This window comes from Perca fluviatilis, chromosome 6 (genome assembly GCF_010015445.1).
Source record: "Perca fluviatilis chromosome 6, GENO_Pfluv_1.0, whole genome shotgun sequence".
NCBI lineage: Eukaryota > Metazoa > Chordata > Actinopteri > Perciformes > Percidae > Perca > Perca fluviatilis.
Genome location: NC_053117.1, coordinates 20,226,320 through 20,250,182, shown reverse-complemented (window position 1 = coordinate 20,250,182; position 23,863 = coordinate 20,226,320). Strand labels below are relative to the sequence as shown.

The 23,863-nt window shown below is 40.4% G+C and overlaps 1 protein-coding gene across 3 annotated transcripts in view; it reads right to left on the bottom strand.

The window, feature by feature from the left end:
- The window catches only part of pcsk5b (proprotein convertase subtilisin/kexin type 5b), a 74,076-nt gene extending 50,213 nt beyond the window's left edge, over window positions 1-23,863 (bottom strand). For 2 of the 3 annotated variants that reach the window (XM_039802869.1, XM_039802870.1), the window contains exons 1-5: window positions 23,203-23,848; window positions 18,769-18,873; window positions 5,596-5,748; window positions 4,067-4,210; window positions 3,055-3,131 (exon numbers count right to left, since the gene is read on the bottom strand). In XM_039802869.1, the coding sequence (XP_039658803.1) occupies window positions 3,055-3,131; window positions 4,067-4,210; window positions 5,596-5,748; window positions 18,769-18,873; window positions 23,203-23,382 (659 nt within the window). In that variant the 5' untranslated portion in view covers window positions 23,383-23,848. Of the gene's footprint in view, window positions 1-3,054; window positions 3,132-4,066; window positions 4,211-5,595; window positions 5,749-18,768; window positions 18,874-23,202 lie in introns of all 3 variants that reach the window. The other variant, XM_039802868.1, reaches the window with a different exon arrangement.

Here is a 23,863-nt window from a genome sequence, read left to right as displayed (position 1 = left end):
GATAACATTTATTTAACAACATGATCAACGATGGGAAAACATATTGAAGCATCACTGTCCTCACTTAGCTATGGTGTATATACTGCAACATCCATGCTTGGCAATTTCATTAAAAAATTGTTATCTCTTTCTACTACTATTAAATCAAATAAAAAACTATGAATTATATATCTCTCACTTCACTTTTCTTCACCCACAATCTGTCCCAGAATTTCACGCAATCCTCCACTGTCCTATAAACTGATGGAATTCAAAACAAATGCACAGTAAAATGCACAACACCACTGCAGGTTGTTTTTCCTTTAACTTTTCATGAAATTACTAGAGTGCTTTTCAACTTTTCTTCTCACCTGACAAAATTACTTTAGCTTGACCTTCTTCCTGTGCTGCTTATACAGTATTAAAGCTGTGCAGGGAAAAGGACCTCTCTATTCCAAAACTATAGAAAGTTCAAATCAGAGCAGTACAAACAAGTGAGAAGGAATACTTTGTCATTCTGGGAAATATGCATATTTGTTTCCTTGCCAAGAGTTACATTAATATCACTTCTATACAGTTCTCTACAGTAAATATGAAGCTACCGCCAGCAGTCAGTCAGCTTAGCACAAAGAATGGAAAAATGGAGAAACTGCTAGCCAGCTTGTCCAGAGGTAACAACATTAAGCTAGTCTAGTAAATGACAATCAAGATATCATTTATTAATAGACTACATCAATTTTAGAGATTTACCTTTTGCCAGAGACTGGCTTACCGTTTTCCTGTTACCAGTCTTAATGCTAAGCTAAACATTTCAACAACAGAAAGGTTAACACAAATGAGGGGAAAAGTATAACATATTAAATGGCTGCAAATCAGCGATTGGTCTCTTTGTCACAGTTAATGAGCCAGTGCTGGCTCCGTCTTTCAAAACGCTTCAACAGTCTTCACTCCGTTCACTTCACTCCAATAATCCATAAAATCGTCTGCCTGGCCGTCTTTACAGTCTTTGTTAGCCTGTGTTTTCCATTTTCTACACATCTGTGTCACAGTCACTTAGGGATTTCTCTGCGTTTTAAACCAGAACCATATAATGTTTGTGCAATGGATAATAGTCAGTCGAAACAATACACACTCACACAGTAATTATTCATACAAACACATACTTTTTAACTTCCTGAAAGATTCAAAGAAAACAGCCACCTACACTCACATTTAACTCTTTTTTTATAGCTGTGTGGTTTGTTAGCTTCATGAGACCATCCTGATCTCGCGAGCTCCAGTTTTCTACTCGCAGATCAGTCTGGCATCTTGAGATAGAGAAAATTTGGAGCAGTTCGCCAAACAACCGACCAATCAGCGTTGGTTTTGAGGCAGGTTTAGATGTGACACAACGAGAAGCGACTGTTAGTCTAAACAACATGGCAGCTTGGCCCGTCTATCATCAACATAGGTGGTGATAGACAGATGGTTTATGCAATCAGCTAACCAGTATTTTCGCTCCTTCCCAAAAGTTCTCCAACGGAAAGTTCCCAGATGAATATGCCGAGCAAATGCGAAGCAATCGATCTGGAGGAGTCAGGTTAGTGTTTTGTCCCTGCTTCAACAAGCAAAGTAAAATATATATTTGTTGGTTCTTTGTGAATCAGTGAATTTTTTATCCAAAATTTCCCAGACAGATAATGATATAGTAGGCCAGTGGCGACCATTTATAGTTCACAGATCTATTGGGAGACTGAAATTTTATAATTACAGTTGCATTTTCTCAACGTCGCTTTGGGTCATACAAGGGTAACAATGACAGTTAAAAGAAGTTTATCAATTGCAAGAAGATCAAGAGCTTGGTTTTTCCTAGTTCTATAGGACATACACAAACACCTGCAAAATGTGTAGATCTGCTAGTTTCAAACAGCAGGTAGAGAAACACAAAAATCCCAAAACATAAACACTAGATTGCAAAATAGTCAGGAAGCTCTGTGACCACTTTCTGTCTTTTAAACAAAAGGACATCTGACTCAGGCATAACAGGAGTTTCCCCATTTTTTGTCATATTGTACTTTTAAATCTGCGGTGGGTTAGCTGTTAGCACCGCTAACACATAAACAACAATAGGTTAAAACCGACAAGAATTACATCATTCTTGTTGCTATACAATACAGTTTGAAAACAATCCACAGTTTGCCGGATGTAGCTTAAGTTAGCATTATTCCTCAAAAAAGTTAGTTTCTTGCCTTTTGGGCATGATGACCAGTTTTAACTTGCCGGCCACCACACACCAACCTTTGAAATCTATTCTCCCTATTCCCATGGAAGATGTGCCCTCTGTGTTTCATATTTATTATATTAAAATAAAATGACCTCCAGTTTGTAAATGACATGAGTTAGTTTTTGTTGAAAGAAAAAAAAAAAAAAAAAAAAAAAAAAAAAAGGTCTAATGAAAGTTAAAGAGGGCAAACCAGATTTCATACGCATGACATCATAGGCATCTATGAATTCATCCTTAAAAGGAAATCAGCTCATTAAGCTGCATCTGTAGGCCTCATGTCTCTTTAAGACAATGCATTACCAGCAGGAACTGAGCCACTGCCAAAGGCACTTGGGCTGCTGCAGCCACACACACACACACACACACACACACACACACACACACACACACACACACACACACACACACACACACACACACACACACACACACACACACACACACACACACACACACACACACACACACACACACACACACACACACACACACACACGCGCCTCTCTTTTGTCCTCAAACACATACACACACACACTTGTTTAAATAAAAATAAAAAAAAAAACACAACCCACCCACAAATGTCACAATCAAATACACTAATTGAACTCATTGCACCCACAACAAGGTCAGGGCTCAGCAAACACAAACCTATTGGGGCAAAGAGCTTTTGGTAAAAATCTATTAGAAAAACACACAGAAGAGCATTTGGATGACTGTAACCCCAAAACACTAAAGCCACATCCAATTTTTACCTTAACCCTTAAAATTGAATTTCTGTCCCATTAGTTCTGGTATAGATTTGTTTTTCTTACTTGTTCTCGTTGGTTGCGTCATATCGAGGCATGGGATCCATATCGTTACCGTTGACATCATAGCTGGCTTGAGGGTCCTGGAGGAGACACAGAGGTGAAAATAAGCACGTCAAACACCAAAATGAATAATCAGGGGACAGAAAACATCCAACATGTAAATGTATTAGAAAGGTAGGTTCAGCACTGCCCGTGTGTGTGTGTGTGTGTGTGTGTGTGTGTGTGTGTGTGTGTGTGTGTGTTTCTCTCTAACCCAATCAAACAGTTCACATTTGCATCACTCACAACAGTTTTGTAAATCGAATGCAATCAGAGCAAACTCAATCTGCTGCGCCGCTCACCCTTCGGCATAAACAAATCCAGGCATTAGGAGTTGCTAATAACAGAAGCGCTGGCTGCTGTCTAACAGGGTGTGAATCATTTTATCTTCATGGTTGATTGATGGCCTTACCTGCTGCCTCAGGCCAAGAACTTGCTCTAACTATCTGGCCTTGGTCTGAGGTAGACACACCTTTGCATGCACATGAAGTATGTAACCACAGACAAATAAACATGAACACACAGCGTACCTGCACACACACAGGTTTGAGGAAGCTTTTCCTTCAAAATGTAATCCATGACATGATTATCTGATTCAAATTACCACCACTATCGCACTCTAGATGACTTCTGTAACATGAATTTCTTGCTTTCTGTAACATGGCTTAGTTAGATGCTAAAAAGGACAATGGATTCCTAGTTACAAAATCTGATTCATATTATTAATTCTATAATTATGTTTGATTTAAATTTGTCTCACAATTTAAATACCTTTTTCCAAAATAAAGATCATCCTCATAGCCAAACGCACACAAAGCAGGTTACATATACATTTCTATAACTCCCAAAACCTCACACGCAGTGAAATTGTGTTAAAAGGGGTCAATCTTTGTATATGTCTGATGACTGAAGACTCAACAAGTACACACACACTGCCATTGATAGCCGCCCTACACGCGCATACATACACACTCACGTAGTTCTGAAAGAGGTCTGGGTGGTTCCTCTCGATGCCGTCATCTAGTATGGTCACCACTACGTCTTTACCCGTGTAGCCCCTCTTCCACGCCCCCATGATGTTCATGTCCGACTGGCAGTTATGGACGTCGTCGTTACAGTGCTGGAGAGATGGTGGCAGGAGATGAAGGAAGAGAGGTGATAAAGAAGTGAGCAGGGGGAAACCGAAACAAACACATCAGCGTCTTGAAGATGCACAACTTAAGCATTATGAGTGTGCCCACATAACGAAATGTCCATTGTCCACTTAACTTACAGCAAGTTCGAGCATTACCATTTTTCATACAGAGGCACAGTCACACATAAACCAGCCAAACCGCTTGGTTAAACCGTAACATCTTATGTCTTAACTTTTTCTCAGCCGTCTCTCAACCAGTCACAACACATGTAAATGTTGCTTACAATATCCTTTTACTGAAAAATTATTTTCAAAAACCCCACTTGTGGCATAAGCTCATATTTGTTTGATTTTTTTAGTAGCAAAAACGAATGTTCTTATTTCTTCTATTTTTGTTTTGTTTGTAGTTGTTTGCCAATTTTGTGCTGATTAATGGACATTCGGGATTATATTTATCTACTTTATTTGTGATCCATCAACTTGTAGCCCCACCCCCTTATTATCAAGTGTGAATATCAATAAAGAAATTGATCACACAAACAAAAATGACCTGAGAAAGCTTTACTTTCAAAGTTAACCTAAAAAAAAAAAAAAAACACATGTTCAGAGTGTTCTGTCCTACAGCTAGGAAAATATGTTTAAAACCTCTGGTCAAAGTATTCAGAGTTATCTATACATAGTTAACAATTGACAGAGCAGAGGACACACACACACACACACACACACACACACACACACACACACACACACACACACACACACACACACACACACACACACACACACACACACACACACACACACACACACACACACACACACACACACACACACAAAAGAGCAATGATCTAAGGGTGTATGCAAACACCTGATAAGCCTGCAAATCTCTGCAATGTGAATTTGAATGTACTGTGTAAGAGTGTGCGCTTCTGTGTATGTGCGTGAACGGGTGCACGCATAGCACTGCCGATTGAGAAACGATTTTGAAATGCAAGAACACAGCAGCATTTATATTTTTACCTCTGTGGACTTTCCTGTGACAAATATTTGTGGTAAACAGAATCTCTTAGCTTGACCCTGCATATATCAAATTGAGGAAAGGCAAAAATGTCATCACTATGGCTTTTCTATTCTTTCATTCAGAAAAACACACAAATCCCTCAGCTCTCCTGACCCTGCAGTAATCAGGATCATACCATGACCTTGGCTTACCTTTGACCCACAAACTTGATAAATGTAGGAAAAGAACAGCAAACAAGCCTCTGAGAAGAATATATAAAACTCTAAATTATATTGGGCTTCTTTTGGTACAGTAAACATAAAAAACAGAGAGAGAGAAATTCTCTGCTAAGAGTATACAGTGTACTCACAATGTACCACATACTGCTCCACTTGGCATCATTATAGAATATGTTGTTCTGGTCGGGGTTGCTGTGGGCGGGGCTTGTAAGTGAAAAGGGCGGCACTGGCTTGTAATCCCTCTTGATCCTCCTCTTCACCACCTGCTGCTGTATCCACTCCACCTAAAATACACAACACAGGAGTTAGCAAAAACTGAGTAGGCATCAAGTAATACCACACAATAGTAGAAGTACTTCACACATAGTACAATCAGTCAACAGGTGCAATTTCATTAAAGTTCCTTTAATTTCATTAATAGTTGAAATGATGTGTTCATGGTCCCACACAATCTTCAGGAAAAGTTTCTGGAAAACCTGGGATCTTCTTAAATAATGGGTGCAGCATCTTTAACAAAAAAGTGAACCTACAGTGGCTATATTTCCTGTTCTTTGCCTTATATGATGAACTCACACACAAAGACACAGACTTTCTCCAGAGAATAGATATGGCTAGTATAGTGTGACGCCCGACCAGCGCAGACTGACAACACATAAGAAAGCAGGATTAGAGAATTTAATTCTTTTTTTATACATACATACATACATACATACACATACATACATACATACATACATACATACATACATACATACATACATACATACATACATACATACATACATACATACATACATACATACATACATACATACATACATACATACATACATACATACATACATACATACATACATACATACATACATACATACAGTGCCTTGCGAAAGTATTCGGCCCCCTTGAACGTTTCGACCTTTTGCCACATTTCAGGCCTCAAACATAAAGATATAAAACTGTAATTTTTTGTGAAGAATCAACAACAAGTGGGTCCCAATTATGAAGTGGAACGAAATTCATTGGCTATTTCAAACTTTTTTAACAAATAAAAAACTGAAAAAGTGGGCGTGCAAAATTATTCAGCCCCTTTACTTTCAGTGCAGCAAACTCTCTCCAGAAGTTCAGTGAGGATCTCTGAATGATCCAATGTTTACCTAAATGACTAATGATGATAAATAGAATCCAGCTGTGTGTAATCAAGTCTCCGTATAAATGCACCTGCTCTGTGATAGTCTCAGAGGTCCGTGTAAAGCGCAGAGAGCATAATGAAGAACAAGGAACACACCAGGCAGGTCCGAGATACTGTTGTGGAGAAGTTTAAAGCCGGATTTGGATACAAAAACATTTCCCAAGCTTTAAACATCCCAAGGAGCACTGTGCCAAGCGGTAATATTGAAATGGAAGGAGTATCAGACCACTACAAATCTACGAAGACCCGGCCGTCCCTCTAAATTTTCAGCTCATACAATGAGAAGACTGATCAGAGATGCAGTCAAGAGGCCCATGATCACTCTGGATGAACTGCAGAGATCTACAGCTGAGGTGGGAGACTCTGTCCGCAGGACAACAATCAGTCGTATACTGCACAAATCTGGCCTTTATGGAAGAGTGGCAAGAAGAAAGCCATTTCTTAAAGATATCCATAAAAGTGTCGTTTAAAAGTTTGCCAAAAGCCACCTGGGAGACACACCAAACATGTGGAAGAAGGTGCTGTGGTCAGATGAAACCAAAATCCAACTTTTGGCAAACGCATGTTTTGGTTCAACATTTTTAAAGCTCATCACCCCTGAACCGCATCCACATCGTCAAACATGGTGGTGGCAGCATCATGGTTTGGGCCTGCTTTTCTTCAGCAGGGACAGGGAAGATGGTTAAAATTGATGGGAAGATGGATGGAGCCAAATACAGGACCATTCTGGAAGAAAACCTGATGGAGTCTGCAAAAGACCTGAGACTGGGACGGAGATTTGTCTTCCAACAAGACAATGATCCAAAACATAAAGCAAAATCTACAATGGAATGGTTCACAAATAAACATATCCAGGTGTTAGAATGGCCAAGTCAAAGTCCAGACCTGAATCCAATCGAGAATCTGTGGAAAGAACTGAAAACTGCTGTTACAAACGCTCTCCATCCAACCTCACTGAGCTCGAGGCTGTTTTGCAAGGAGGAATGGGCAAAAATGTCAGTCTCTCGATGTGCAAAACTGATAGAGACATACCCCAAGCGACTTACAGCTGTAATCGCGCGCAAAGGTGGCGCTACAAAGTATTAACTTAAGGGGGCTGAATAATTTTGCACGCCCAATATTTCAGTTTTTATTTGTTTAAAAGGTTTGAAATATCCAATGAATTTCGTTCCACTTCATGATTGTGTCCCACTTGTTGTTGATTCTTCACAAAAATTACAGTTTTATATCTTTATGTTTGAGGCCTGAAATGTGGCAAAGGTCAAAAGAAAAGTTCAAGGGGCCGAATACTTTCGCAAGGCACTGTACATACATACATACATACATACATACATACATACATACATACATACATACATACATACATACATACATACATACATACATACATACATACATACATACATACATACATACATACATACTTTCATTCATACATACATACATACATACATACATACATACATATACACATACATATATATAAATAAATGGTAAACTTTCTATTCATTCCAGTGTTAGGCAACAAGAGTTTTGCAGTGGACACATTTCTTTTCTCTCCATCAGTTCATTTTTCCCTGTCTGCAAAATGGCCAGACTAATACACACACATATGCACCGAAGACATAAATGTCTCTCAGGTAACATCAATCTAGCAAATGTTATGGGCTCGCTTCAAGGCGCAAAGGCATTCCTTGGCAGGAATCTTGCTCCACTTTCAGACGGAATTTTTCCGATTTCAAAATCAGCATTGTTGGACCTGAACATGAGGGCTGGACCCACTTGCTTGGCCCTGGTCACCTCTTTTTAAAACCCTGAAATCTTGTTTAGTCTAGCTAAGGTCCTGCAGACTTCATCTGACTTAAAAGACTCCATGGAGAAGTTTACATGTACCAGCACTGAAACTAAACACAAAAACTAAAATATTAGCAGGCATAAAACTGGCACAACACACAGAGGATACATATGGCAAGCTGTACAAGAGCATCCTGAGATGTAAATATATCCGTAATAAATGATTTATGGATTCTTCAGAGTGAAGTTAGCACATAAACGTGATTGTATGACAGCTTACGCAGACTATAGTAGGATGATGGTTACTACTACGAGTAACTAGCTACCGCTTAAACAATAAATAATGTAACTTCTGAAACTATCAACACACCGTCTACTGTGATCTTAAAGTGCCTATGCATAACGTACAGACAAAAAACTAGGCTAATAACAGATTAATCAAACAGTTTTCACATTGAAAACGTGTTTGTTGCTCAGTTTGCCAGATCCAGAAGTCTGAGGCTTTAGTGAACAATATGTGACTGCAAAGACGAAGCATTTCTCCACATCAATACAGCTCCAGCAGACACAGAGGAGAAGAGAAAAGCTGACATAATGACTGCAGAGTGATTATCTGGTCTCATGCACTGAAATAATCTACCAGGCTCTCCAGAGAGTTGGAGAGGGAGGCAAAGAGACATGATAAGACGAGAGAAAAAGAGGTGATAAAGAGCATACGAGAAAGTCCCAGGAGAGTCAATAAAAAAAAAAAGACCGAGATGGAAGAGGAGGGAGGTGAAAACAAATAGCAAGTGAGACCAAAAGACAGCAAGTGAAGGGAGGATGATTGATTTTATAAATAACATTGATTTAATAACTCAAGTATGTACGCTCTTAATAGATCCTGAAGGAGGGAGAGCAAAAATATGATTCTGTAAATGAAAAAACTTAATAACTCAAGAGTGTAGACCTCCCTTTTAAGAGAGCAAGATATGTAAGAAAAAGAAATTGCAAACCAGGGAGGAAAAACAGAGACAAAGAGTAAAAAGCACAGTGAGATATTTTGTTTTAGCCTGGTGCTCCTCTATCTGCCGAGGTCTCAGCTCATTTCACTACAAGTTCTGTCAGGACCATCAGTTTCAAAGCAACCGTTTACACACGCCATTAGTCCCAAAACAACACTGTCATGCATGTGTCTGTGCAAAAGCACTGGTGTATCATTACAATTTGCATACATTAGCACTGCATCAACCTCAATCTTTGATCAGCAGTGTGACTTACAACTGCTCTTGTCCGTAACTTGGTAATTCAAGGAAGGTCTTACGATGAATGCACCACTGCCTCTCATCTCCCCGCCAATCCTCTATGCCATTAATTCTTCTACGGATAGACTAGATGGAGCAAAGATTTTACAGATGGCGGAAAAAAAGAAGTGATTTTGCTGAAGTTCAATCCCAATTAGAGTGTAGTTTTCACCTCAGAAATGTCCGATAATACCCTAGAACCTAATAAGATTTATGAACACTTTGCTGAAGAACCTGAAGTTTCATGCATCTGCGTGCTGACAAGTATCCACTCCACCGAAGGGCCCATGAGCAAGACACCGAGAACCCTACAACCTCTGTCAGCTACTGCTTTGTAGTGGATGATGACCTCCGTCCTCCCTAAGGAGGTGGTAGGTGAAGCAATTAAGGATGATTGTATCAGGCATTATTATTATTGCTATATACTTCATATTCTACATACTGACTCAGTGTAGTGAATAAAAAAGGGTCATAAAGCACTTCTAATGTATTGTCTTATCTGCAGGAGCAGAGGCACTGAACTGTTCATCTACCTACCAGTTTAGTCCAGATGGTATTGGTTTGCTGAGCTTTCCTCAGCTTTTAGGGACACTTTCTGAAAAAATGAACTGTTCTACCAAAACAATACTCTTTTTTAGGTTTTTCATCAGATTACTGATTACTTTCAATGATCTATGGGCTGAAAACTATGTCAATATTAAAAAGGTGAAGATTGATAAAAAAGGTTGGATATTAAATTTGTAAAAGGAGAAATATGTTGTCAGTCTCCATGTAAAATAGTTTAAAACCGATTCAGCAGTTCTGCAGCGATAAATGCTGTAAAAATCTCTCATTGATCATTGCCATTTTCACACCTCTCGTTCTCACAGCTGCACTTTTCTTTTCTTCAGAAGCATAAGCAGAGGGAAACCACTTCTAAAGCCAAAAGAAAATTATTCAAGCAAACTGTGACAATATTAATGCGAGTACGAAGGCAGAGTGAAAATAAACAAGTCCAGAGGTTTCAGTGGTAATGTGGGCGATACTGACCATAATATCATATCTAAACAAATGACAGACAGACAGACACGTCTGATGATTACAGGACACACTGTATGTTTGTAATATATAGATATATACTTGAAGTATCTGCTAAAATAGTATCTAAACTAAATATACATAAATACATGGATAAAATGTGCATGTGTTTTACTGTTCCATGTCCTCTGTTATGTTCAATGTTTAATCTCTGCCAAGATGAGTCTAACAAAAATAATTTATATTTACATTTAAAGTGGTTCCCTCCTTTTCCCTACATACTGCTACGGCTAACATATGTGGCTTTGCATTTCTTTTCATAGATTATGGATATTTAAAATATATACTTTTGTCCTCTATTTGCATGATGACCAGAGGCAGATTAATGGTATTCAACAGTTTTTGTAAAGCAATCAAGGGCAATGCCATCCTTTGTTATCACTCACTGGTAACAGCCTGTGGTTATCTGTTTTTGTATTATGTTTGACAATCCCTTTCCAAAGACAATATTGCCCTTATTGCCTGTAAAACTTGTCAATGTCTCACTGCAAATTTGCTGGCAGGCTCTGAGGCATGACAATTGGATCGGCTTCATTTCTTTAACTCTAGCTTGGTGGAGCAGATGAATGATCGGCTAGCACCTTTTTTTCTTTTCTCCCATTCCAACTCCCTCTCCTATCTTACTTTTTTACCTTCCACATCTCTCCCCCTTATCTGCTTCTTTCTTGCCGTCTCTCCGTTGTATTTCAGGTCTTCTTCTCCGCAGATGCCCATTTTTTTTTTTTTAAATTGCCTGTCTGTCTCTCTTGTTCCCATTCCAACCCTCTTCCTCCCTCCTCTCTCTCTCATTCGCTCTGTGTAAGGGTTTGCAGGTGGCTCGTGCTGGCTGGGTCAGTAACCAGGGGAAACTGGGGAAGAGTTCACTTCAATAGAACAAATGGGAACAAATTGATCCATTTTCACTGCTGTTTTTGAGACGCTGTTTGCGTTGCAGGCAAAAGAACTGGCTAGTGAAGCTGAACACCCACAACAACGTTTGGACTGACACGAGAAGCCAGTTCCTCTGCTCTCTTAAGTGCAATTCAGAGCCTCAGTCCAAACACAGCACACAGTCGCACAACTTTTCACAGATGGTTTGAGCCCTGTGGTGCTGTGCTGGCCAGCAGTAGGTGCTCCTCTCAGGGCGTCGACTCCTTAATGGTTCATCTGTTAAACAAATTTAAGGCAAAAACAGATTCCGGAGTCTATGGCAGAATGTCCCACAAGCATCCAGGCTTTATGGAAATCTGTACCTGGGACTGTGTGGAGTTTACCTGCGCATATGCAAATGACCCCTAGGTCCTGACAGGTACACAAGCTCCATCTGTGTTGTCTTCTTGATGCTGTGAGGGCCAGATGTACGTACATTTGCGAAAGTAGCATTTTCAGCGCCATGGCCAACCCACAGAAAGTGCACGCTGCAATACTTCAGCTCACCAAACCTGCAGTTCAACAGGTAATCAGCGCCTTTCTCCGCCCACTATACCATAAACTGCGCACATCTTTCTATCATGGATCAGCCACCAAGTCAGTCAAAACAGCGAAAACAAAGATTTAGCGATAACAAAGTTGATCTGCTTGTTCATGAGGTAACAGCTTGATGCATGTTTTTTCGGCATTAGTGGCGGGGAAATGTATGTATTGACTTGTGCACTGTAGCAAAGCATTAAATACTGGTGCTATGATACGGCTGAGTGCAGACTGCGATATTCCCACTGCTGATGCTATGACTGTTTGAAATGATGCCAATATTTGTAATGTACCGAGGAGTTTAACAACTGCTGGAATGGAATGTGAACGCTGAGTCGGAGATTCAATGTCATCTTTGATTTCTTCCAGTAACTTTAATATTGCATGGCTGCTTAATCTGTAACACTTAATGTTAATTTCGTGTTCACTCAACTGAAAAAGCGTGATCCTTGTGGCAAAAATATTTTCAGCCCGTCTCCTTGGCCTATCTTCGTCTAGCTCGGGTTTCACCAGGAGGCATATGCGAGGAAATCCGGTTGCGGCTGGTTTACACCTGCTTTTAAGAGGCAGACAATTTTCACCGCAAAATAGAGGTGCGCTTTCACGGGCGGTTTTTGTACATACCGCGGAATACATAATTAGACACACTTTACGCTTCCCCTCCCATCTCTTCATGGAAAACTCCCACTTTCCCGTTCACCCTCCCATGAATGCATATACATGACAAGGAAAAATGCAATTTGCCATTTTCAGTCCCCACGACAGGCAGTCTGCGCTTTTACCTCAGTGCGGCCTGTTTATACATACCTCGCCATGCTTTTACACGCACGTTGCGAAACAAATACGCTTGAAGTGGGCACAAAAGCGTTAGTATATTTGGCCCTGAGTGTCTTCCACACATGTTCATCAATACAGTGATCTCTAAAAGGCATTTGGATGATGAATAAAAATCTACAAGCAATAGTGGGTAAATATTAAAAATACTTAATTGGATTTGAGCTCATTTAAGTAGTTTTACTATGTGATAAAATATTTCCTTATAGGGCATGACTTTTAGAATCCTGCAACTTATCAATATCACAAAACAGTGAAATTTAATTTTGGCATCACAGCCATTTTGCATTTCAGAGTATCCCAGCGAGGTTTCAGCTGCGGACCACACCTGCCTCTCAGTTTTCCTGCACGTCTGGATAAATTACTTCAAGTAAATAAGAGTCTCGCTATAGCTGTAAGTGAATCAGTCTGAAAACACTGTGCTCCTGCAACAGAACGCCAGTTAATTGTCTCTACTAATCTCTGCAGAGACTTCAAAAGACATTATAAAAAGGAGAAACCACCACTCTAGTACTCTAATTGTTGTTTACAGTAAACTTGAAATAGCTGGAAACAGATTTCAAACCAAGCAAACATAGTATACTTGAACTCATTTCACACCAAAAACTAATAACAAAAAAAAGGCTTTGGCTGTGCAAATTCTCTTGGAACTCCCAATATGAATGAGACATGGGCGTACGTCAGCATAGCCGTGCAAGGTGCAAGCTAAGTGCTGCAAAGAGAAGATCTCCTCATTAACAGCTTTGTATATGCCGTTTAAATTGTCGCCGCGGCACATTTTATCATTTTGTCCTTCTCAAATTGGTTTACAGGGATTGTGATGCATAAAGGGAAAGCCAAACACAAACTTCAAATGTACATGTAAGATGCAACTGTCTTTTCAGTTAGGGTTATTAACATTGCCTAGCTAATATACACCCTAATGATATAATATATACCTATAATACTGAAAAAGTACAATCATCTGTTCTATAACTGTCTTGTTGGAACGTAAAGTTTGTTCATTTAAAAAATCAAATTAAAACTTCCTTTAATTATTTTGAGATTATGAAGTTAGTTAGGCCTTCACCACCTCCCAGAAACACTGATACATGACATCTATAATAAACCCGCAACAGGCTAAAAATCTTATATTTCAATTTGGAAAAACTTAGAAAGAGAAAAAAAAAAAAAGGAACATGCAGCTATCAAAAGGAAGATGCACGCTCTCTCCAGGTCAATGGCCTGCGCCGAGTCATTCACCACCCTGGAAAAATAAGTGGTCTTTGACCTGAGAGGCAAGTGACACTGCAGTTAGGCGGATGCCATAAAGCGGTAATCTGTGCTGTGCTGCATCACCATGGTAACATGTGTGCCAATGAGTACTGTGGATGGCAGGGTGCGCCTTTCATGGCACCGCTACACCCATCTGACTCACACAAACACACACGCTGTCATTATTACAAAACATCATTAGCAGCATGCCAGACTACGCTGGTGCCAAACTGGCCGTCATGATCCCAAACCCACAGACCGCTCGCAGATTACGCTGAAAGCATAGCGAGTCAGGGGAAAACACTGACAGCTCCATTCCTCCCCACTCCACTTTGACTTTATTTGGTTTCTCTAATCCATCTTTCCCCTCTTCCCTTCTCTCTTCACTCTATTTCTGATGTAATAGCTCCTTTTTCTGTCCTTTAACCTCTCGTCTCTGATCTAGTCCTCTAAAATCTCAGTGTCTCAGCCAGCTGGCATCAGGACACAAACCTTCCTCCACCATGGCACAGTGTCAGGCTCGAGCAAGAGAACCAAAGACGGAGGGAGGGAGACAAGTACGCTGAAAGGAACAGTGAAAAAAGGAGGTAGGAGAGGGAGTCCCAGGAAGACAAAAGAGATGACAGGTAAGGACAGCAAGTGCACAAAACAAGCGTAGTGGACCAAAAAAAGTAGAGAAGGAAAGAAAATTGAAAAGAAACAAGGAGATGAGGACAACAAGAAAAGTGGACAGAAGGTGACAGACACTGTCTTATCTTTTCATTCTGTCTGGCTCACTATTTCTGATATCTTCTCATTTCATCTTTTCCTTTTATAAATCACTCTAATACATAATAATCTAATACATAATTCTTCAGCATGCATTCATGTGCATGCACAGATACAAACAAACTTGCATGCCCTTTAATTCACTGTTGAAAACACACATTCACAAAGCCATTGCTGCTGGATTAAATCCCTGAATCCCCCAAAAAGTTGCTATTTTTCAAAAATATATACATGAATGAGATATTTTAAGTTTCACTGTAATGGATCTGAGGAGTTTCATTATCAGGATCAAGTCCCAGTCTGCTTGATAAAGTAACCCACTTCATCAAACAGGTGGACAACAACAAGTAAAGTTTGTGTGAGATACAAATGACTAAATAAATACTCTTGACGAAGGTCCAGAGGGACCGAAACGTTAGTTTTCTTTAATAAATAGTGATGCTGCAGCAAGAGCTGTGTGCAGGATTAACCTTTTTTCCAAGTGTGTGATATTTTCCAACGTACCTGCACAGAAAATGTGTTGGATGTGCAATTTTCTTCTTTAAAAAGATAGAAACATGACTAAAAATATTCTTTGGTTATTAGGTTTTTCTACAAACTAACTTGTCCTTGAATCCCATTTAAAGCTATATACTTAAGAACTCTATACACATCAATCTTCAACAGTAAAAGGAAAAAAAATATAATACTATACTGTACTACTATACCCACCCCCCCCCCAAATTTGAATTAGCAACTTGTCCGGTGTATTTTGATGAAGTTCAGAGTGGTGTCAGATTCAGGCTTCATTAATATTGCAGCCAGAGTTTGATGACCTGGTGCAGTGATGAGAGGACCACTCACCGGACAAGAATAAGGGTTACCTTAGGTCAAACTCTAGTTTGAAGGGTCAGTTCGTTTTGTTCAGTTGACTAAGATGATTTGCAAGCCAATATTTTATATTTAATAAGGCAATCCTAACAATGGTGAAGTAGAAACCGTATCAAAGTAAGCATTATTTTTTTCATATACTCTGACTTTTGGCCATAATGTAATATGGTGACACCACTGGGGCAAAATGTCACTTTGGTTGGAAGGCTGTGGCACCAGTTCTGCCCATTTGTTTAGAGTTTGGGTCTGAAACAAAGTCTGGTACCTCTGGTTAAAGTGATGGTTCGGAGTAGTTTCACCCTAGGGTCCTTTGCACCATGACCTCGAGCAAAACACCCCCCCAGAAGCTTTTTCATTCTGGGTGAACATTGGAGGCTAGCGTAGCGCGCGAGCGTATGCGTTTTTAGCTGAATAGCTTAGGGGCGAGGGGCTAATCGAATGGTGTCTCTTTAGCCATACTAACTAATAATGCCGGAAATGATAACTAAGCGTTTACGTGTACAAATAGGTTATATACTCATAAAACGATGGATTGGAAATGTTTGTAGGTACACCAGAAGTTTATGTAAATAACACTTGCCTGCTGGCTTCTGCTCTCTGCTGTTGTTGTTGCTGCGAAGAGCGAAGGTGCTTAGGGGACGCTCTACATTACAACACCGAAAAGAGATGCAACAAAAATATTTGTTAATTTAACTTATTTTTTAAAGTAAGTGCTGTAGTATAACTAGCAGGAGACAAGTTATAAATTGAGGTAAGTTTGGAGACATTACCTTATTTAATCATTAAATTAATAAATATTTTTGTTGCATCTCTTTTCGGTGTTGGAATTTGTAGACGGCCCTAAGCACTCTTACTGCCCGGTAGTAACAGCAGCAGCAGCAGCAGAGAGCAGAAGTCAGCAGGCAAGTGTTATTTACATAAACTTTTGGTGTACTTACAAACTTTACAATCGATCGTTTTATGAGTACATAACCTATTTGTACTACTGTAGACGTTTGGTATTATTTCGGGCATTATTAGTTGGGTAATGTTAAGAGACACTTCGGATCCATTAGCCCCTGCGCTAAGCTATTCAGCTAATAACGCTACGCTACGCTAACTCGTCCAATGTTCGACCCAGGTGAAAAAAGCTTCTGGGGGGGTGTTTGGCTAGAGGTCATGGTGCAAAGAACCCTAGGGTGAAATTACTCCGAACCATCACTTTAAGATCAAGTTAACCTGCCACAGGTTAGTTTTAGGGGAATCAGCTGCCATGGCTTTCTGTTAACTTGTGTTTCTGGAACAGGGCTTTTCTAAGAGCCATGTGCTTAGAATGGAAAATCTAGACTGAATTTTGATTTAACAGATCCAATTTACTGGCTAGTCCTCCTTTCTGGGACACCACCCTGTCTAAAAGGATATGCAGTTTCTGAACATATTTCACAGAAACATGATGGTTAAAAAAATAAATTAATATAATGAATCAGCATTTATAAGCAGTTCCCTTTTTATTTCAAGGAAAATTATATTTATATAATGTTAAATCTCCCACCTCTAAACCTATCCATCAAACCTGAGGTTTTCGGGTTTGTGGAATATAAAAAGTAAGATAATAGGTCTCATTTATCCCAATTCATTTGTCAGGGCTATGATCAGTACAGCGTGAAATGTCAGGAAAACTTCTTGCAATGTAATAGTTTCTGTTCTCAAACACGTTGTCCCTACAATAACCCATTTGTATCTTGTCTCAGGTCTTGTCTGCAACAACAAAGATAAGACAACTGAGTTTGGGTGTAAAATGTATTCCACACATTCTTCAGGCCTGTGCGTCAAATACAGCAGGGATCTGATGGTGATGAATTTACTTGCAAAATGGAAATTAGGATTATAGTGTAATGGCATATTTCATAAATAAAGATAACATTATTAAACAAATGAACACAAACACAAATAAATCGGCAAATGATCTAAAGGAAAGTATTTGTTTTAGACTTAAATGTCTAAAGTTTTGCCAAAAACCTTTGGCAAGATGTCTTACAATTATAGCCTGGATATAGTAGTTTCACAAAATAATCGTAACTCCAGGTCCACTTCCTCACTTTTTCTAGGGCTTTCATCCGCACCCTCCTGGTATTCATCGGAAGCTGGGTTACATACTTCGGTCACGTGATGACAACAGTCATCTCTATAGCCGTTTTCACATCAGGGCAATGTCCGACGAATCAGGCCCCGACATAGTCCAGCGTTTTCCTTTCATGCATGTAGCACACAACAGGAGATTGATTGTGTCAGACACGTTCTCACTTGCTGCAAATGCTCTTGTTTGATTTAGACCGGGGGTGGCGCTGGGTAGAGCATGCAGCAGACAGGACATGACATGGATTACACTGCGTCACAGAGCTGTTCATAATTTGTCCATATACACCCAAGTCTCTTGCCGTTCCATGAATTTGTCTGACGATTTCGGTGTCGGCCCCTACCGACAGAAGTTTGTGAATCTTGTCATCTATCCGGTTAGACATTTTCGTTGCCGTCATTTAAATCACCCTCCTTCTTGACCCTTGGATGGATGTTTTCTTCCAGTTTTGTTGGAAGTCATCAACACGGATTTTGTACGAGAGTAGGCAGGTAAAAGAGCGCTTGACGTCAAATCTAACGGTTTCGGACATTTGCATTCTAACATACAGCTCTGCCAGGCAACGTCTAGATAATTTCAGGTTCAGGTACCGAAAAAATAATCAAAGAAATGCATGCTTTCAACTATCTTGATTCTAAACCTGTCATTCACAAAAGTACAGTAGGCTTACCTTGGGCTCCATGGAGATGAAACTATGGCGACCGCGGCTGGACAAAGTAGATCTCTTGATGGTCCGGCTATGGAAGAAGTGATAGTGGTCTTTGAGATCCCCAATCTGCAAAACATATACAGACTTAAGAACAGGTATTCATTCCATAACCCTATCTACCTCACTATAACTCATTAGTGTAACTATTAAAAAAAAAAAAAATCTTGTAGAGCCATTTGCATTCCAGAGTATTTTAAAGCACTTTGAGTGAGTGCTTTAACATACTTTAAAGTACTTTTAAAGAAGTTCCTTTTCTTAAAGTAGTAAAGTTACAATGTTCTATGTTGGTATGTTAATGTCCATGTTTGTCTATGTATTATACATAAAGTTTTGTTGAGGTCTTAAAAACTGTCAGAGAAAAGGGACATGGACTAAAAGGTGAGACAGAAAGGGCAGACAAGTCAAACAAAACCAGACAAAGACACAAAAAGACAGAAAGAGACAAGTCAGACAAAGACTTTGAGTGACAGAGAGATGGGGAGGACAGAGAATCCGCAGACAGAAAATGATAGGCAGACGGCAAGCTGCTGGATGGTGATTAGTTTTAATAATTGATAAAGACCATACAATCCCTCAGATGATCAAACTGTCATGGCTGCCAAGGGTCCTGTGGTGCGTCACTGATCCATGGCTGAGCTCCACCGCCACAGAACACATTAGATCAGCTTTCAGCTCAATGCTCACGCACATACACACATTCTCCAACTTCCAGACTGATAAAATGAGAAACAAGACAGTGCCAATAGGCTTTGCTGGATCACCTTTCAGCAAACACCAAACATTAGCTAAACATGCAGCACACATCAGATGTCTTGGGTAATAATCAGATTTCAAAATCATTCAACATACTAACTAAATCTGCTTCCATAATAGGCGGCTACCAATTTGGATGCTTCTCATAGTGCAAACAGGTCTCAACATATCGTGCTTCCACTGCCTATTTAATCCACCCAACATCTGCACTGCCATTAGCAGGCCACCCTTCCCTCTAGGAGTGTCTGCATATAGGGAGCTGCTGGAAAAGCTCTCCACACAGAATAAAAAATAAAAAAAAGCCCAGGTCTAAACTTCTGCTGCACTGCTCTTTTTAAAGCCATCTATAGTCTGTTGTTTGCAAAAAAAACACTCATGTATTCCAATTAGTGACATTTTGAAATTCACAACCTTTATCATAGCTTCAACACCTCTTCAGGTTGTACTTCATCTCACATTCGAAGTGCAGTTGCCTAAACTATTGGTTTGAGTTGTTACTGTTATAGTTATGACAAAATGTGATCAGATGCAGGAGTTATAATCAACCGAACTTTCATTCTAATGCAATAACCCACAGAAGGAATCGCAACTTCAGCATAACCTTTGGTTACTGGGAATTATGTCGAAACAAATTTGTGAAGTGAAACCACTTGCACTTCAGTGATTACTGATGCCTTGCATCACAGACTTTTTCACTGGATACATTAACACTTCCATGTCACTCGATACGGAATCCTGCCAGGAATTGCTAAAAGGCAATACGACTTTTCCCCTGGAAAACTGTTCCGAGTGTGTCACAGCTGGGTCAGACTCCCAAACTACAAGCTCAAGTTTTGCCTGAATAAGTGTGGTTCAGATACTAAGTAGATCATTGCTACATAGAGCAGATGCAATAGTCTTATTACAGCTCCATTTTTTAAAGTGACATCAAGGATAGGCTACTGCTACTGACTCTATATATTTTACTTCACATGCATTTGCATATAAATGTGAATTGATAGGGGCAAGCTGGCACTGATATTGTTATACCTATCTCCCTGACCATATAACATGTACCCCAACTGGCCCAAAATAAGAATTAAAATCATCGACTCAGGCTAAATCAACAAACCAGAAAGTATAATAAATCAAATACTGATTTGTTTTAATAGTCATCACAGAAACTAGATGATTAGCTTGGATAATAATGATCAGCATGAGTGAGTATTTTCCAAAAACAACACCCAGTTGGCCTGATACTTTTCAGAACTGATGTATCAGTTCAACCTACTTAAATTATCTCATAACTTGTTATTGATGCAACCGCCTCCTGTCCATGTCTGGCTACAGATCATCACCCTTCCTCTCAATGGCTCCAAGTCCTTTCCCATCTCTTCAAAACACCAGTTTGAACAGATATCCACATCTAGGGTCTTGTCAGCTGATTTAGACTCAATTTGGGCCACTGTCTTAGTCTGGGAAGGGGGCTCCATGGTTAAGAGGATTACCCAGAATTCCCCAACGAGGTGCTCTCTCACTCCATGCCAACTCTTTTCATCCATCCGTCTATCTATCGTCCCTTCTCCCTCCATCTCGCAGTGTGTGGTTATCTTTGTCTGTTCTCCCTTTCCACCCCTGTCAAGAAGACTATATTGTCCCTCTGGTAGATGTTTTCCCTACCCATCCCCCTTTTTCTCGCTTTAACTACTTTGCCTTCCTTCACAACATAAAACCTCTTCTCACTTAGCAGTCTTATCCCTAAATCATTTATCACAAACAGTCCAATCTTTATGAATAGTCCTAGCAAGTTTAATTCAATTGAAGGGTATTGCTTGTGATTGTAGTGTATCTCTTTGCAATCTACGGCAGCGTTAACTGCAAAAAGACTTGCAATAATTCATATCACTTAATGAGTTTAAATTATTTTTCCATATACATCAGTGCTTCACTGATATAAGAGGGAGAGGGTTGATGATGGGGATGTCAAAGTTCACATTAGGAAATCAGAGTGTGCCGTTATCGCTCCCATGGGAGCGGCTTTCAGCTGACCCCGAAAACCAGGAAGTGAAGTAAAATTCTTGTCTATGAGGTGTCAAAGTCCAATGAACGTTCCATATTGAGATGGAAATTAGGGCGAATGGTGGGGGTTGGGGGCGACACTGCACTCCACAGGGGAATTCCTATGGGGGGACTCCACACATTAGTTCCCGTCAAAGAGAGGGGATAAACGAGGCCATTAAGGCCTGCTCTCTGGGGAGTATAGTGGGTGGGCGGGCTGGATAAGGCGAGGAGGAAGGGGGGGTTCAATAGCTGTTGACTAGGCTACCCCACAACAACCTGTCAGAATGCCCCCCTCTGTTCCACGCTGTCTTTGCGTCGAGCGCAGGCTTGAACTACCCACGTATTTCGGTCACGATACTCTGAAGTGTGTGTGGGGTCCATGTTTGTGTGCCCTATTTTTCGTTTGCCCGCACAAAAGGACACAGAATTTCTCTTTAAAAAAAACTTTGTCAAAACACATTTTTAAATGACCAATTAACCCCTCCTCCTGGACCTGTGCAGACTTCGGTTAATTAATAAAATGACATAATGTAAAGACAGACGAATCTCACACAGTGTTTCCCTTCACTATATATGTATATTTTTAACAACTGTGATTGGGATTTATTTTAGACTTCACTAAGCATTGGCCCTCTTGGCCTTGATAGTCAGATCTAATGAAAAGTGTAGGGTCTTACACTGTAGGTGCAAGCATATGCTTGAGGATTTTAAATATTGGCTCAGATCTTTCTAATGAAATATGGCATGCCTATTTTAACACGTTCTCTAATGTAGCCGTGTTTCATCATTACTCTATCTAGGATGACTTCTTGAGTATCTACTCAAGAAGTCATCCTAAGTGTAAGCAGAGCTCAACAGTGCTGATTTCTAGCAGCTGACCCAGTGGGCCTAGTTATGGGCTAAATTGAGATTGCACTCACAAAGAGAAGTGCAACACTCACATCTCCATATCTTCGTCCATGTAATGTATGTAATGTAAAACACTGTTTTTAAAGTTTTTAAATCAAAAAGTTAATGTTGCCAAGTAGTCTAAAGCAGGACCAGTCAGTGAAGGTTTTGAGTCAAAAAGTAGCTACACAAATACAAATGTACAGTGTTAAAAATGACCAACATGGAAATCTGTTTGGCTGTATACCTTTTGATGTCAATTCAAAGACCACCAACCAAACAGCACTAGCTGTCTCACTTGTGTGTCAAAAAGACCAAGCACATGAGACTGCTGTAGCTTTGAGGCTGATAGTGAGCTCTCTGTGGCTCCAGTCCGCAAACTGATCATGATCCGCGGACACACAGTGAGGACTAGAGGCACCTGTTGTGCCATCCTGCCCTCTCAGTCTTCTTCATTTGTTGCCTGCAGCTTCTCTCTTCTTATCTGAGAGACAGAGAGCTACAGAAAGAAGGACTGAGATAGGATTCACAAAGAAGGTTCGTGGCTCAGGTAAGGACTTCAGACCATTGACGTTTGACTTGGTGTCGTTTGTCTACTGGTAAAGGAATAATAACCACCATGACATGCCCGACTTTAAAGAGTTGTCAAAAAATAAGAAACGACAAAGACACACAAAAAGGAGGCAACTTTTGATGGAGCAATAGGCGACCTACCTGTCCCATGTTCCTATAGCCATATTTATCCGCTATCCGCTCGGCCACATCGGCTCCACCGGCTATCCTGACTGCCCAGTGGTTGGTGTAAATCCGAGCATTGCACGGCGGGGACGCAAAGCTGAGACTGAGCGCCAGAACGCAAAGCAAGCTTCTTCTCCAAGCGGCGTTGCGGACCATCTTCCCCCACTTTTAACCCGACTCTTCTCCTCCTCCTCCTCCTCAGCCGACCAGGCAAACAACCAAACTTCTCTTCTCGGCGAGCAAGACTCTCATAGACACACAACTATCCGGGCAAAACACTTCAAGAGAGAGAGGGAGAGAGGGGGGAAGGAACGGAGCCCCGAAGAGGAACAAATAAACCTTATCCTCAAACCTCTGCTTTCCACATGGGAGAGTTGGAAGTTTGCGTTTCGTGTGCCCTCTCTCTGTCCCCCTCTCTCTCTCTCTTTTTTCCACGGCGGAGGAGGAGGAAGTGTACGTGTCTGTGCGCGCGAGTTCGTGTACGTGTGTGTGCGTGCGGTGCTCCTCAAAGCTGATTTCTCTTCTCCCCAAACAACTCGGATGTTGGTCGTTCAGCTCATCGGGCTTTCATGTGGCGAAATGGCTACAGCGCCTCCCCACAAATAACTAGCTGACACTCTGGAGAGTAGAAACAACT